At 40.3% G+C, this 17,095-nt stretch overlaps 1 protein-coding gene across 3 annotated transcripts in view; it reads right to left on the bottom strand.

Moving 5' to 3' along the window:
• chchd6b (coiled-coil-helix-coiled-coil-helix domain containing 6b) overlaps positions 1 to 17,095 on the bottom strand; it is a 55,152-nt gene that overhangs the window by 2,178 nt on the left and 35,879 nt on the right. For all 3 annotated transcript variants that reach the window (XM_084348045.1, XM_084348046.1, XM_084348047.1), the window contains one exon: positions 14,775 to 14,907. In XM_084348045.1, coding sequence (XP_084204171.1) covers positions 14,775 to 14,907 — 133 coding nt within the window. The remainder of the gene's footprint in view (positions 1 to 14,774; positions 14,908 to 17,095) is intronic.

Below are 17,095 nucleotides of genomic sequence, written 5' to 3'. Positions count from 1 at the left end.
AAAGAAAAGACATTATGGTGTTGTAAAGAAGCGTGGGATCATGGGAGTTATTGTTTTCATGTTAAACAATCACCATCGCTGATGAAAAACTATTTACGTGCCTTAGGCAGAAATGTTCACGGATGAGGCAATGTGTTAAAGTTTTATTCACATGACATTCTGTCACATTCGTCGTCTCTCTGACGTATCATCTGGTATTTGCCCGCAAGTTAAAGCAACAGGCAACCAAATTAAATGTTACCTTGAATAAAGTTATGGATTTCTGTGGATTTGAACAGTGATGGAAACATTTGGGATAATGCAAGTACACAACTCAACAAAACATATGAGAGGTCTAGTCATTTTTAGACATTTTATTTTAGAAATGTTACAAACTGTATCTTTAATTGACTTTTAAAAGGTGCCAACAAGAAGCATATGAGGTCCACTCTATCAGAATTAAGACAGAATAACTCAATCTGGAGCAAAACTGCACAGATTAAGAGGAGAGTCAAAAATAGCTCCTGTAGCGCAGCTTTGCATATTTGATATTTGAGTATCATAACACTTTTGATGTAAATGTGAGAATGAAAAGATTGTTTAGAATTGCCTATGTGTGTAGTGTAAGAAAAAGTCACAGCTGATTGTTTTTTAGAAAGGCAGTCTACTATAGGGTACCGCGCTTGTGTCAATACACATACAAACACACAGCGGCAGGAGAAGACACAGGGTGACCCGGGGTTAGTGAAGCATTAGCTTGTGGCTGCTGGGTGGGCTAGTTGGCATGCTAACTACCTCGGTGCTCGGCTGGCAGACAGATACGCTGGCGGGCAGGTTAGCTGTTCACTTGCCAAGTGCATCAGAGGGCATCGCAGCCTGTGCCATTGAATTGGAGATGAGCGGCAAATGTGACAAGGGGATTTAGCTTTACTGTTCCTCTCACGTCCTGAGATATAAAGGGGGGCGGTGTGTGTCTGCATACGTGCATGAAAACACACTATTTGTGTGAAAGTGGTTCTGTTTGTGTGTGCCGGAGTTTAGCCGTGCATTAACATTTGTGTAGGTGCGTGCATGTGTGAGCTTGTGGCAGCAGGGTGTGTAGGTATTGCCACACTGGTATACAGCAGTGTGATGGGACATTATGCCTCATGCATAGTGTATGAAGTAGTTCCTGAATTTCAAACTGACCCCCAGCACCTCCCACAGAACACACGGTTAAATTTTGTGCCCCAGGTCCAAATTTGGACTGCCGCCATCCACACTTGGATAATTTAAAGACAGGAAAAGCTTTTTATGCACAGCACCTTGGGCAGGGAGGGCAGCCAAATACTCAAGCTCGGGGTCTGCACTGAATTTAAGACGCACACTTAGTTGTCAGTTTATTATTAGGTACACCAAGCTAAAGATTATGCAGTCTAATCCGACCGTCCTGTAATAAATCCTGCCTTTTTATGAAGGTTATAATATTCAGGTTTTTGGTTGAAACTGTTTTAAAGAGGTGCTGATTCAACTTTATGGTTTGTGGTGCTGTTGAACTGTACTGTGATATACTGAGATGTGCTTCTTATATTTTGTTCACCATCAGCTGGATGCACCAGACTGAAGGTCTGTGGAACTAATAGCAGCAAAGTCTGGGAGATGATTATATCTTGTGTAGCACAGTTTGGTCGGTTAAAAGATTCAAAATATCATTAAAAAACATAATGCAGCGGATGTGATATTAACGTTACTTTCCTCAGAAGGATCAGAAAGATTGACTGAGTTCCAGGAAATGCATGACGCACCTGTAACAATGGTAAGACAACAAAGATGGCAACAGCTGTAGCCTCAAATTGCTTAGAAGACTAAAAAATATAAATGAAATGCATTATGAAAATTAAAATAAAATGTCCCTAATTTTGGTGACTATAAAATGAAATGACTAAAATTTGACTATGACTAATGTACATTTTAGTAAAAAAACTAAGGCTATAACCAAATTAAAAACAAAATGAGCATTCGCCTACTGCTTGCATTATTACTGTATCTCTGATTTAAATGTTACAATAGCACATATAGACTTTATACATCATATGTCATTTTATTCTTAGGTCAAAAATAACCACAGTGTTGTTCCTTCATTTTTATGCTTCTCAACCTATTCACATGAGCTGGAACAAATCTTCCCACTGCTGGAGTAAAAAGTGCAAAGTTGAACCGACAGCCTCACTTCATTACCACTGGCTCTTGCTGTAATGGAAAAGTGTCTGCTGAGATTAGATTTAATACACACAAAAACACTGATTCACACCAAAGTACACACAGCATACAGACGCACAAAGACATGTTTTCCTCCACCTGCCAGTTTCCATCCAATTAGTGAGCAGTGTAAGGAGTGGGTAGATTGTTGTGTTCGTTGGCCAGGAATCGACTTTGAAACGGCAGCAGCGTAGAGGCAACAGTGCACACACGCTGCGTGTGTTCACACTTCCCCAGTCATAACCTAATGGGCAACATACAGACAGCAAACCTACATATAAACACATGTGCACCAATATGAGGAGACGCTCACTCACGTACACACACAAACACACTTGCCTTGCCTCTTCTCTGTGAAAAACAAAAATAATAGACAAGTAGAAAATCAATAACTGTCTTCTCGCTCAGTGCTAACAGCACTCAGTTCTCTCCCTCTCTCTGGAGGAACAGAGACAGTTGCCAGGCAGGACTGTCAATCAGACGCTCACTGAGTGGCCGTGGCTATGGCTGCTTTATAAACACACAGCCTTTCACTGATTACACAGTCAGTAAGACAGCCACCCAGTTAATCAGTCTGTCAGCCAAGGAAGCCTCTTACTCGGGCAGCTAGTTGGTTACCTTCTAAAGAGTTTTTCCAGTCAGTCTGTAGGTTGGTTGGATGGGAGCACTGGCTGAATGGACCATTTACACCACTCATTCATTTAGTCAAACAGCAGTCTGTCAGTAATCAACATTTTTTTGATCAGTCACTCCCCCACTTTGGACCAGACTGATATATTTCAACCACTATTGGACAGATTGCCATGAAACTTTGAACAGCCATTCATGATGGACCGAGGAAGAATGCTGTTGATTTTGCTGATACCATTAATTTTTTAATCTAGGGCCAGCAGCTGGTTAAAGTTGTCACTTACGCTGTAAAACATCAGTACAGATAAAGATGAATGGGCACAAAAACGCCTGTTGGATGGATTACGAGGCAATCCAGTGTAAATATTCATGGTGTGTCTGTCCACTGCACCTTTGAGTCACCCTCTGTCCGAATGCTCCCTTTCAGTACCTGTTTCTTTAAGGCCTCCCTCCTGAAAAGCCCAGTCTGCTCTGATTGGTTCAATGTTGAAACCAGGTGCAATATGTAAGAATTGGCCCCCTGTCAGATTCGTACTCCAAACAAATAGGGGACAACATATCACCAGAGTAACTGCTAACTGCTGCAATCTGCCATTTGCTCGTCAGCTTAGTTAAACATGCAGCTAGCGGTGCAATTAGCTGACTGTGCCCTGACAAGGCGCAAGGGGGTGTTGGTATTTAGTTTAGACTGCTGGCACAGAAGCTTTGGACCACCAGGAGGAGGAAGTTTTTTAAGGCTCACCTCAGGGACCCAGTGAAGAATGCTGGCGAGGTGCCAGAACCAGCTAGGGAGGCTTAAAAAAACACAGCATCCCAGACTGACAGTGGCCAGTTTGACAAGACAGGCTGCAGTACCAAGGTTATTTACAGCTGGGGTCTATGAAGACAAAGCCGGTTCAGGTAGTGCACAGGAGTGGCATGATGCAGGAAAGTACCAAGAGGGAGGTTGGGCGTCAGTCAGCACCCAACTCCAGAGGGCACACACACACGTCTGTTTTGGTAACTATTGATTAAAAAAGGGGTTTCTGGTGACACTGTATTTTGATTTATTTTTTTAATTTGCCAGTCTATTTGCCAAAATTATTTATTTCCTTATCATATTTTTCATCTTCTCTGGGGTGCTATCATACTGATCTTGACTACATTTTTGTAATATTTTCTTTTCAGTGATCCCTTCATGTCACAGTAATTCTGCTTGTCAATTTTTATAATTTTTTGCACTTCAGCCCACAGACATGGGATGAAAAAGAGGTAATAATCCCTTGATAAAAAATCTCAACATACCTATACACATAAACCGGAGACCAAATGAGAGTCAGTGTCACTGAGCTGTTAACAATATGATGATAAAGATGATCATGAGTCCATTCCTTTCACAGAGTAACACCTCAGTCTTCCCACAGCGAGTCCCTTTGTCACAATTTACCCCGACACCTTATCTGTACCCAAATGAAGTGAGACACATGGTAGCTCAGACCTGGCAGGAGCGAATTGATCACATGTTACAGAGATGGCGGCCAGTGGAGTGTAGCAGCATGGATCAGATGTTTAGCTGGATGCTGATGGAGTGTTGAGAGGGAGACAGAGAGACTGTCGGAGGATGAAGGGGAGGGACATGAGAGGGAACAGCTAATCTTTATGTGGCCTGCACCATCACGGGGCGGTCGCCTTGGAGATGATGGATGTGAAGGAGAGATGAGGAAAGAGAGAGACATAAAGAGACGAAAATATGTGAGCAAAGCATGTGTGAGAGAGTTTGTGTGGGTATATGATATTCACAACACAGGTCTGTGTCAACATTTCTTTTCGCATAGGTTTCCATAGCACTTTAATGGCATGAAATAGAAATATGAGCAAAATAATAGTGATTTATAGAATGTGATAGTAGCAGAGAAATATGTGAGTAGTGGTGCAATTTTACATCACACAAGCTATAATCAGTGTAGGAGGTGCTTTGATATTAATAATAATAATAATAATAATTACAATGTATATAACTGTGTGTGTATGTGTGTGTGAGTGTGTGTGCAGTACCAGACTGCTGCTGAATAGAGTGTCTCTGTTATCAGATTAGAGTTAGAAGGCAGGCCAAGGCTCACAGTAGGGCTCACCACCTGCAACTACTGATAGCCATACACACACATAAACACACACACATGCACGGTTTACTATTTTCTTATTTCCTCTACATTTTACAATCCTAACAATCCTTAAAATCGGACAATTTTTGTCTCAGTCTCGTGTTTCTCCCTCCCACAGTACTGACTGACAGGAGACTCTTCTTCCCCTCTTTCTTCTTCCATCACTGCCTTCTGCCATTCTCTTATCCTCCCTGCTGACAGAACTGCTCCTCTTCTCTTTATTCATCCTCTCTACATTCCCTCCATCATCCACTCATTCCTACTGTATCTCTCCCTTACAGTTTTCTATTAACCCTTCTTTACCGACAGGCAACTCTTAAGCCTCTTCTCCACCTTTCCTCTCCTTCCATTCCCTCACTGACAGGCACCTTCTTTTCCTCTTTCATCTCCACAACAAAGACTCATCCCTCGTTTTTTTCTCTCTTTTAAACAGGGAATGCCTATGAACCAGCTTCTTCACCTGCACAGACTGAACAGGTTTGAATGTAGACGTCTTGATTTTTTGTTGTTGGGATTTGCTGTGTGACCGAAGACGGAGGAAATAACACAGTGAAAAAGTCCTCCAATCCTGAAGCCATTCAGCCTTTTTCACGGGGAATGGAGGTCTAAACATTTTTGCTAGGACTGAATGTCGTCTGAGAGGTTCTTGAGATGCTGCTGGCACTACATTCAGAAATGGATGGCTCCCTGCAAAAATGGCAGCGAATTAGTTTGTGGTTAAACGTGGCCGGAGTGGAAAACTGAAATGTTTTGAAGAAGAGAGAGTAGTTCAACGCAGATACACACACAAATACTAACACAAAGACAAATGTGTATTGCACAGAGATGCAGCACACACAAAACCACACACACAGCACAACTGATGGAGGTGACATTAAGAGAGAGAACCACAGCACTTAAACGCGGCAGGATCCATCTGCAAACCCTCTCCAAAATGTTTATTTTCTGTTATACACACACATGTACACACAAACACGCAACCACATTTCTTTTGTAAATCCCCTTTTATTTGTCGCCTGTATATAAAGCTATATGTGTCTTTAGAAGAGGTGATCGTAGACACAATTTATACTCACTAATGTGCTCCCTGTCTCTGAATGTTGACTAAATTAACTGCATATTTTCACAATCATTAATCTATGAATTATTTTTTCCCTTTGTCTAGAAAATTAAATTAAAAAAAGACAGAAAAGAAAGGTGATTTCCTCGATTCGATCGATTTAGCAAGTAAATGTGTAAACTTTAACCAAAACTTCCCTTTACCCTGATTCTTAAAATGAAGCAGCCGAGTCAAACAACAACCAGCACATCCCAGCACAAACACACATGCTCTCTAGTGTCCCTTCACTGCAGCATCTTTAACACATTTCCAGTGTTATTTTGTTATTTAATTAACACTGAATCCAGCTGGAAGCATAGTTAAAGAATATCCCTCTCTTTGTTAATCTCATTTGGTGCTGATGCCAAGCACAGGAGCGCTTGCTTATCCCATCAGCTGTATTTACACCCTGGCAGGACATGTCTCAGCACTGCACTGGACAAACATTAGGGCTTTTAATTGCTTTGTATAAACACAGGTTTTCCGTTCACCACATCATAGTTCAAACTGTGAAAGTAATCCTTGGAGCTTCTGTAACGTTCCTACAAAGGTGTACTGTGTGTTTGGCACAGTTGTCTGCCTCCTCATGATGCTTACTTGTTCTGCTTTCAACACCTTTAACAATCCCACTGGGCTACGGTCCTGACGGCACTTGACAAAATGTGACGGATATCCTTCAATAGGTTTACATTCTCACTAATATTCCACTAATATTCAGAATACCACAATATTCAAAATGCGATACAGGTCATGTAAATAGTATATTCTGTTTGGAAATTCAAAATTTGGCAAACCCCATATGTATGAATTTCTGTTTAAGAGTTGTTAGATACGCATATATTCAGACTTTAGTGGCATTCTTTGGACATATAATGCACACAGAATAGAGGTTATTATTGTAGTTTGCAACACAGTCTCTTGCCTGTTTATGCTCAGCTGTGTGCGTTATCATGGATGCAGTGAACACAAAACACTAGGCAACAGTTTGTAAGGCTGGGGGAGAGACTCACTGCCAAAAGGAAAGCCACATTTCTGGTGAAGAATGAAAAAGTGAGCCTGTGTTTGCAAGGTCAAACAAGTCCGACACTGGTGGAAAACTTAACTCTTTTAAATCTAATTTTGATGCAAAGAAGCAAAATTACACACGTGGCTCCAGCCATTCCACTTTTGATGTGATAAATGACATGTTAGGGCACATTAATGGGAGAATGCATGTCTGCATGTGACAGCGATATTATTTTCATTAGCCATGTAAACAGCTTAGTCGGGATATTGTCATTTTTGGAATAAGGGCAAAAAACAGAAGACTTAGGTAGCGATCAATGTGTTCACATCAGTCATTTTATTCACTGACTACTCTCACTGAACACTGCCTAGCTTGTAGGCGGGACCGAAGGACTCCCATGGAATGGTACTGAAATGAAGTATCACTTTACCATACAGTGGATACATTCATAAGTAAGCTAACACAATCATTATCACATTAACATCAAATAGATCAGTCAGTCTCTCTAGTCTGTAGTCTGTAGTTAATGGCAATGCATTTGACTGCAATATATTGACTGGCATTTATATTTTATTCAATTTTTACACGCTATCAGCCCCCAGCAGCACCGTCAACCTCCTCCAACTATTCTTTTTCTTTTGAATACTTATTCCAATTTCAAACTAAAGGCTATAATTGAGAATGACCACATACTGATTACCTTTAAAATAGCAGGATATACTCAAGCACAAATGCGCCTGTTCCACATTCTTTTTTGCTTCAACGATGCTCTACAGGACTCCACAATCAAGGCAAAACCAGAGTGGTACTTAACCAAGCATCTCAGGGGCCAACATATGATCACACACACACACACACACACACACACACACACACACACACACACACACACACACACACACACACTTACACCAGGGTAGACAAACACTGCGTTCAGGAGACCGACAGGTTCAAGTGGGTTAAGTATGTGGGATACAGTGGCAAGTGTTGCTCCAATGCCGCTGGTCCTTGCTAATGGTATTAAATGGCACAGCGCTCGTATTAGCATTCTGCAAATGGTTGGCGCTGAAGCCTTGGAGTATTGTGGAGGAGGAGGGGGGTGACACTTACAGTAAGTGGTGGTTTGAGAAACGTTTGTTCTTGAATGTGACTTTGAGGACGACTGTGTTTTGTTTCAGTGAGAAGGAAGTTGAAAGAGAGAATAGATGATGAGAGGTAAAAGGGTTGGACTTGCACACTCATGGGCTTACACACACAGAAATGCAAGCACACGAACACAAAGAGCATGTAAATGTCCAGTGACAATGACCATATATATATGATACCGTCAAAAGTCACACCAGAAAGAGACGAAACCCACAAAGCTTCATGGTAACGCAGGGCCTTGGTGAGCTGACATTTACCCTGCATCCCAAACACATACACACACACTTAAGGTCCCATATGCATGACAATTGCCCAACCAGAGACAGTGACAGGAGAGGGACCGACGAGTGATAGCCAAGAGGGGGTGCAAGGCCATATCCTGAAGGAACTGTCTTTAATGGATGGCAGAGGGCAGGATGTGTAAAGAATGTGTGTGTGTATGTGTGTATGTGTGTGTGTGCATGATTCATAGAACATAAAAGAACTTTTTTGAGTGACATATAAGGAAGGCTGTGCCACTGTAGATAGTGAGTTGGGTGCACTTCAAATGGGAGACAGAAAAAGTGAGATAGATACTCTAGTGATGTTCAGATCAAGACATTGGCAGAGAAAAGACAGATAAGCAGGCCGCTAGCTTCACTGACAGACTGATTGACAAACAGACAGGCCGACGAAGAGTATAAATATATACAGTAGAGCCTGCACCAATTAACTCATGGAAAGTCGTGCTAGTCAGTGGTCGTTAGAGGTGTGAATCTTCCCTGGCCTCAAGATTTGATTCGATTACGATTCAGCTGTCAATGATTCAAATGCAAAACGATTCTCGATGCATCTCAGTGTATGGCATCCTCAATGATCTATGTTCCTGCACATGGCTACTTTTTCATCATTTAAATTTCCCTTTTATTCAGAAAGTTCTTCTAAAAATCAGACTATAGCAGTCTACAAAATAAAAGCTGCATCTCAAGTTAATAAAATCTGACATGTGCCCCGAGATGTCCGTTTAAAAAAGTACTCAGCGAGTTTTATTTTTTATCACTTGCAGATGATCTCTGCCTGAGAGGAATAGCTAAGGATTAGTCATCTTGGTTCTTTCATATCTCTTTCGAGGTGCAGATGTGCTGAACTGATTGGGTACCGACATGGAGGACAGCGACTGCGTTGGTTACTTTTTTATATATTTAACTTCAGTCTCTGTTTCAAACTCAATGTTTGAGCGCTGCCAACTTCTTTAGCTTCAACGCACATTATAGCATCAGGTCAAAAAAGAGGCGAAAATTAGCATGTCCACCTGGGCTTCATGTTTCCATCACAGCATATCAAAGAGTCATTTGACCTGGGAATGAATGCCGATTGTTCCCATTGAAGAAAAAAGTCAGATGTTAGTGGGTTTTAGTGTTTTTTTGTCCAGTGTAACTTTGCTTTCATGACTGGAGAATACAGAAAATACCAGAAACTGAAGATAAGGAAAACACTTTAAGGCAGACGGGCGACATTCGATAAGCGTCAAGCTTCATGTACAGAGAGAGACAAAAGAGAGAAAGATAACTATATTCAAGAAAAGAAAGAACCATAAGGTATCAGCTTCAGACAAAGATTCATTTTGGGGGGAAAATACAGCATTGTCCCTTTAATCACAGGGAAGAATGCATCTGCTTTAGAAAATCCTTACAAGCACATACAGATAACAAAAGAACAGAGCTTTTAAGCTGTCGGGAGGTTTTCACCAGTCTGGAAGCTCTGCTGTCTATTGAGCAGTCTTGTGATTGTCGCACAAAGCTAAAAAATGACTGCATCCAAACGTTGCATGTCTTTTCTCACTAGCTATTTTATCTGCCCTTGAACAGCCAGTTTATTTTGCTTTTAAAGTTTGAGCAAAACTGCCCTCCTTTTCAAAGTGCACCTCAAAAATATTTTGGTGAATGATGGGTGTCCTTCAGATCAGCATGTAGGTTGTATTGATATCAGCCTGGTGTTAATGTCATGGAATTAAAAAGTTTGCTCCTAAAATGAGATTTTGAACATTATCCTAAAAGACTTGGCTGTTAAATTGTTTATTTTCTGATAATTCCTGAATGCAACAAAACATGAACATGTACATATGCCAGCTGAATGTAATTTCTTCACATGACAAACAAACCTTTTGTTCTACGTTGGAACGAGCACAAAGGCACCTCGTTCACAGATGCAAAACCTCCAATTATTAACAGTCTCAACGTTAACAAATGTTTCCTCCAGGGCCTTCAGTACATTATATATCATAATGAAATATGATCCACTGCTCTCTCTCATGACTAAATCTGCAGTGCATATTGCTCCCTGTTGACCCTTAACCACCTGCAGCAATACTGAAACTTTTCTAGTAAAACTCTCGTCCGAGTGCTCTGCTCTGCCAAGCTGCTGGCTCTGTCAGATCCATTTATAGACAGGCCGACTGGACAGCCGCCTGCGTGTCCAGAGGGGTCTTGGGACTGCCCACTCATTTCTTTTCATTAAGGCTGACTGATCGGTAGCCTCCGGTGGCAGCTATACTCGTCTATCCTCTCTATTTGACCCAGTCTCAGTCAATTAGGCATCATTCCAAGGTGCTATGTGAGAATCCACATTTTAACCCAGAATAAGAAAATTAGAAAATTGAATGTTCTGCAAGGGTGATTGTAATATTGACGTAAGTCATTAAAAGCTATTTAACAATTGTTTGTTTTGATATGTTTTACAAGTATGTCACTGTGTTTTTTAAGTGTGGGTGTTCAAAAGAACACAACTTGAAGCCAATATTTACAGTATAGTTTGCATTTTGGCCAATTTAGACAATTAAAAATATGCCTAATTAACCATTAGTAATTCCTGATCGCAGTATACCGATGATTGTACAGGTAACTATCACTGGATTACTGATGAAAATGTAGAAACGTGATGATTTTCAGGCAAGTTCTGGAGTTATAAGTAGTGTCTTTTTCCCCTGATTTCTATGTGTATTTATGGATGTTTATTCGCGATGCACATGGACAGAGCTAACATTCTCCAGTGTGCAAGTCATGCTCAATCAAATAATATGTGTACCATGTCTGTGTTCATATTAGATTGAGTTATGACTCTGAGAATGTGATTTTTGGTTTGCATTGGGTTTAAAAGTACGTTTATCTCTTAAATGAGCTGTTTGATGCAGTGCTGTAACTCCAGGCTACCATAACTATCTTCCCATTGTTTTCATGACATCAACATGCATCTGCCCCTTTCACCTCACACGGTATCTTTTCCTCACATCTTAACCCCTCTTCAACTCTCCTGTGCGTCACATTCGAGAGAATCTAAATCAACATTCTTTTGTCTCCATCTTCTATTTCTCTGTTGCTTTGTCATTCCCTACTTTTTTCACTGACCCTATCTGCCTACCCTCGTCACACTATACATAACCCTGTCTAGCCCATGCCGCTGGTGTTAAAGATGCTCTTAATGAAGTATTGTACTTTAACATATTGTGGATGTTAATAATTATAGCAGCAAAAGGTTTTTAAAAAGTACAGAGAGAGCTCTAAAACTAATAACAGTCTTGCGAAAGTTTACTTTCTGGGTTAGAAAAATTGTGCTTTGTTGTCTGTTTGAATATGTCTGAAATGTTTATGGTTCACCAAAGGGGGTTCACTAGGAATCTGTGTGTTAAACAAAAAGTGGTGCAAATAAACAGGGGAGATACAACACCTGACATGTTAGCCAAACTTAACTAATAGCTCGACTGAGACCTTGCTCCAGAAGTAGTTATGAGCCAATGCACTTGCTAATGTGACAAAGTGTGCAGTGAAGGGCGCTGAGATAGACTTTAATACCAGAAGAGGGACACATAGAGGGTAGGAACAGAAGGAGAAGAGATGTGACAGTGACAGCAGCATGAAAGATCCAATGATGAGCAGATAATAAAACATAAGATGTATGGATAAGAGAGAAATGGAGAGGTAAATGATATAATATAGGAAAGAACACTGGATTTAGGTAGTTTCATATGACACTGAACTCTGAGGTCATTCACATTTACACATTTATATCTTAAATCTAGCAACATTTATATGCCTTTTTAAGGTTGAGCATGGAATACGGTACTCTTCAGAAGTCTTAAAGGTCAACCTGAGAATCCAACCATCTTCAAAAGATTAGTGCAGGTCTCTCTTGAAAAGCAAGATTCCATCTCTATTATCCCAATAAAGAAAGGTCAGACAGAGAAGATGTCAGCGATAAAATGTTTTTTTCGATCAGGGCTGTTATTTTTTCAAAGTGAGAAAGCAACCATGTGAAATTTTTAAAAGGCCAGGTACCAGATAAACTCTTACACAACACTTTTGAATATGTTATATGTTATAAGTATAGAGTCATGCAACAATTCAACAATCACTCCAATGTCTTCAACAGAGCACAGTAAAGTTTGGTCTCTAAAGCACTAGGTGGTTTTGAGTCCACAAGTTTACATGTGTATTTTCAATTTGCGCACAAAAAACCAGAGTGGAAATGCTGAAAAAACTAAGAAAATCTCAACATATCGCAAAAAAGCTTTTAGGCTTGTATAAAAAATGTAACAAAGTGCAATGGAAACCGGACTTAGGGAATATCACATGACAAACATGAAGCTTGTGCCTTGAACTGAAGCCTCTTCTCCTCTGAAGAGATGAAAAATGTCTGCAGACAAAAACTCAGATCTTTGTGAAGTGATCACAAGACATATGCAATGTTAGGGTTGGGCCGATTGAAACATTTTCAACATTTTGATATGAGGCCTAATACTGGACCGGCTAGTAGCCAGTAGCTGTCGCACGTGACTCAACCGCTACCAAGAAGAACATAATGACAGCCCATGAATGACAGCACTTACAGTCCATCATGTCAACTGTGACACATCGTATTTTTATTTCTTACAATAACAATTCAACTTATCTTTCCTTTTTCCAAAGTTAAACATCAAAATAATGAATAAAGTAAGACTTCAGCTGAGTGAAATTGGAGAAAAGTTTTGTGGCACTCTTCCAGAGAATTAGTGCCATTAGCTGTTAATCTCAATGAACCAACTTCTTATAACTGCATAGCGGTAGTGGATGGAAAACAAGCATTAATTTAGAATATTTTCTGCAGATTTTCTAGATATTCTGTTAAACTTTACACTATACTTAGACAGTGACCTAGCTACTGCCTGGAAAGAACCAAACCTCATTTATCAACATTACTCACCTTCTTCCACCAGGATAGAAGTGAAGAACTTTTTCATTTCTATTCAGAGGACAGTGTAGAGTTTAAGCCTTTACTGGTTTTCAGCCCCAAACACTTTCAATCACAGGGGGACGGTCATCACGTCTATACGTTCGATACCGACTGAAGCTTTCTTTCTCATTCATTTGCCCTTTTACTCTCTCTTTCTGTCTCTTCGGTGTTCTCTCTCTTTCTTTCTCTGACTCTTATTCAAACTCACTCTGTCAAGGATAAGCCTGATTGAACCCGATTTAAAAAAAGAGGAAAACAGTTTTCTTTTACTCTGCATTTAACTCTTATACTAACAATCTGAATTTATACAACACATGTTTACTAAAATAAAATGCAACAAACTGACTTGCATACAAACACATATACACTGTTTTTCCCCAAAGAGCCCCATCCCACTGGCAAATGGATCTTTTGAACCAGTTTAAAAAGACTGATTGCTTTTATTGTGAGCCTTTGCCTTGCTTTTATCAACCGTTTAAACTGCCAGATTCACCAATTGTTGTTTTGTGCCTTTTATCTACTTTGGAGCCATATCAGTGCATTTTGTCACGATAATAATGTGCAAATTGCCCCATTCATTATTGTTTTTTGATGGAGAAATTGGGTAAAATAAGCACTTTGTAGATAAGCGTAGGGTCTGAACACTATTTGCAAAAGCATCAGCGGAGAGCAGAATGCATTTCAAAGAGCTGAATGCCAAAACTGATTTTAATACACTAATAACGGTGTAATCTTCCTATCAGAAAGTTCCAAAACACAGTGCACGCCTGGTGACTTATAAATCCGCTCAATAGGCATGTCTCATTGATTCAGCTTCCTATTTGAAGTGTCAAAGTAACCAACATGCAGATTACAATCCTCAGAAGTTAAACTGATTTGGTATGAGGAATGAAAGGATTATTTGTCTCTTCACCTTTTTGTTCCACTGTCAGTGTCACTGTCAGGCTCCTTCCAGGTCTGTCTAATTAACTGCTATCCTTCTGTTGTCTTTAAAAAACTGGAAGCAAATTAAAACATTTATCTTTAAAGGGAGAGGGAGCTCCTCCAGTCCTCTGTCCAAGTGTGTTACTAAGAGGGAATGAGCGAGGAGTGATAACGGTAAAAAAAAAAGAAAAATAACAATGGGAGTGAGGAAATTGATTGAAAGTAGAGAAGTGTGACGCTACCTGTCACACAAACATTCACACATATTATAACACACTAATACACCCACACAAACCATCACATAAATATCTTATCCACAAGAAAACACTTTTCTTCCCAGTCAAGACAGTATGTGGCCTTTACTTACCTTGGCTTGCTGGACACAGGCCATGTACTGTTTGGCCAGGCTCGAGCAGTGCAGCGTCTGCTGTGGATTTTCTCTGTAGCACTGGAGCACCTTGGCCTGCAGCTCAGTGCACGGAGACACAGTCTGCCGAGGTCTACACAGAAACAGAGGGCAGAGAGGAGGATCAGTGTGATTATAGCCAGCACAGCCAAATGCGAGAATCTTCAGTTACTGAACATGCTCACATCTCTAGTTTCAGTTATCACATTGTGCATTTTTGACAGTTAAATGGATTATCTATTTCAACAGAGCCACTTTTGATTGTTTGTTAAGAAGCCTTAAACAGGGGATTTTCTTGAAGCAGGTGTTACTACAAGTAGTGCTGCAATAATTACCTATTGATTAAGATTGAGTTTTATTTCTTGCTTTGTTTTTTTGTTGTTGTGTTTTTGTAAAATAACATAAGCAAAAAAGCCAAAAAAGACAGTGTGGTTGGAAAAGTAAACATTTTCCACATAAATACCCCTGATTTTTTTCATCAATATGCATGCATTATCCCTGAGAAATTAAGGAAAATAGCCCTACTGCACAATGTTATCGCAACGCTGGATCGGTCCCTTTATTCAGATCCACACCAAAAGTGAATGGGGTCTATTCTGGTAGCTTCATCCAAGTTTTGTGGAAATCAGTTCTCTGACAAACCAACCAACCAATAAACTGAAAAAGGTGAAAATAACCTCCTTGGCAGAGGTAAAAAGATCATCAATTATTCGCTTTAATTATGAGAGCTTTTTACTAAGAAACTTCAGGATGAGTTCAGACGTGGCCTTGCTAGAGGTAGTGTAACAGGGCAAGGAACATAAACAAAGACATTAAAATAAATGAAAATACAGACCCAGGTTGTAAAAAAAAAATGAAATTATCTTTAATATTTAGACAAAGCACTGTCATGCTTTAAAATATGACTATCACTATGCTCTCTCAAGATTACTTTCGCTTATGTGCAGCTACAGTTTAACTCCAGAATTCCACTGGTTGCATGTGCATTGTGGAATGGCTACACTGCGGTTTTGCTCCGTGCGCCCTCGTCCGTCAACACCCACCGGCTGCGTTTTGAGTGCAGTACAGTGCAGCACTGCTAGACAGCTGGAGTGGCGAGGCCGAGGGGGTCCCGCGGTGATTACAGAATCACACGCGATCGCAGTTATACATGTATGTGTTATAAACACAACAACAAACAGACAAAAGGTTAGTGTTCCAAAACAAAGGATTAGAGGGTAGACTTTTCTCTTGCTCTTTTTTGAGATTTTTGTGCTGCCGTCAAGACGGAGTGTTTTATTCTGAAAATTAACCAGATGTTTTCATATTGTTTTGGCGTCTAACTTCCTGTGTCGCCCGACCTGCTCTGTGCTGAATTTGGCTGACTTGATGCACTGTGCTCCGGCATCCAGTGCAATGCAGCGGAGCCAGTAGAAGTACTCACAGAGACTAGAGTGAAAGAGCTCCGCTGCTATGGCGGATCAGAGACGGACCGAACACGGATCTGGTTGTATTTGGAGGAAAACCCTACAGTTCAGTCTCTCTCACACTGATGAAAAACATACAATGAGTCTTTGCTGCTGTAAGAAATTGAACACAGAACTAAAACAGTAATTAATTGCAAGTGTGATTGCCAAACTAAAGTTTCAAAAACATCAGGTTTAGTTTACAAGTGACTAAACATTACCAACTGCATGAAGTTAGGCTGAGGTGAAACCACAGTAACAACAGCACAAACACTGTCTGTTTTGTGGCATTAAATCTTATGAAATTAAAATCATGTGAGATTGTTTATGGTTTGTTTTAGTTGCCATTGGAGTAGCTGAGATAGTTTCAAAGGCTTCAAGGTGCAGCTTGTGTAGAGAGATGAATAATGCATTGACAAAGCAGCTTAGGAGTCAAAGTCAAACTTCCTCTTTTCTTTTTATCTTACTCACACATACAGTACATGTGTGTAGACAAAAGCACACAATCATATCCACATCCACAAACACACACAGACACATACACACATGCACACACACACACACACACACACACACATACAGGTAGTGAATGCTAATCCTACATGAGGGTAATCCTTGAGTGCTCTGTTGCTTGTAGTAATTTACCTGCTGTTGTGACAGAACTCGTTACTGGAAGGATTGGGATATGGATATGTACACGCACACGCACATACGTACACACAAAGACACAACTTATTATTCACAGTACTGCGCCCTGCACAAGCTCTCATATGCACACCCAGTCCACTAGCAACAGAATAGAACTGAATAGATAGAACAAAAACATACTGAATATAA

Source organism: Pagrus pagrus (genome assembly GCF_965226575.1).
Source record: "Pagrus pagrus genome assembly, chromosome: 3".
Taxonomy (NCBI): Eukaryota; Metazoa; Chordata; class Actinopteri; order Spariformes; family Sparidae; genus Pagrus; species Pagrus pagrus.
Note: the sequence above shows the minus strand (reverse complement) of the source record. Positions and strands in the feature narration are given on the sequence as shown.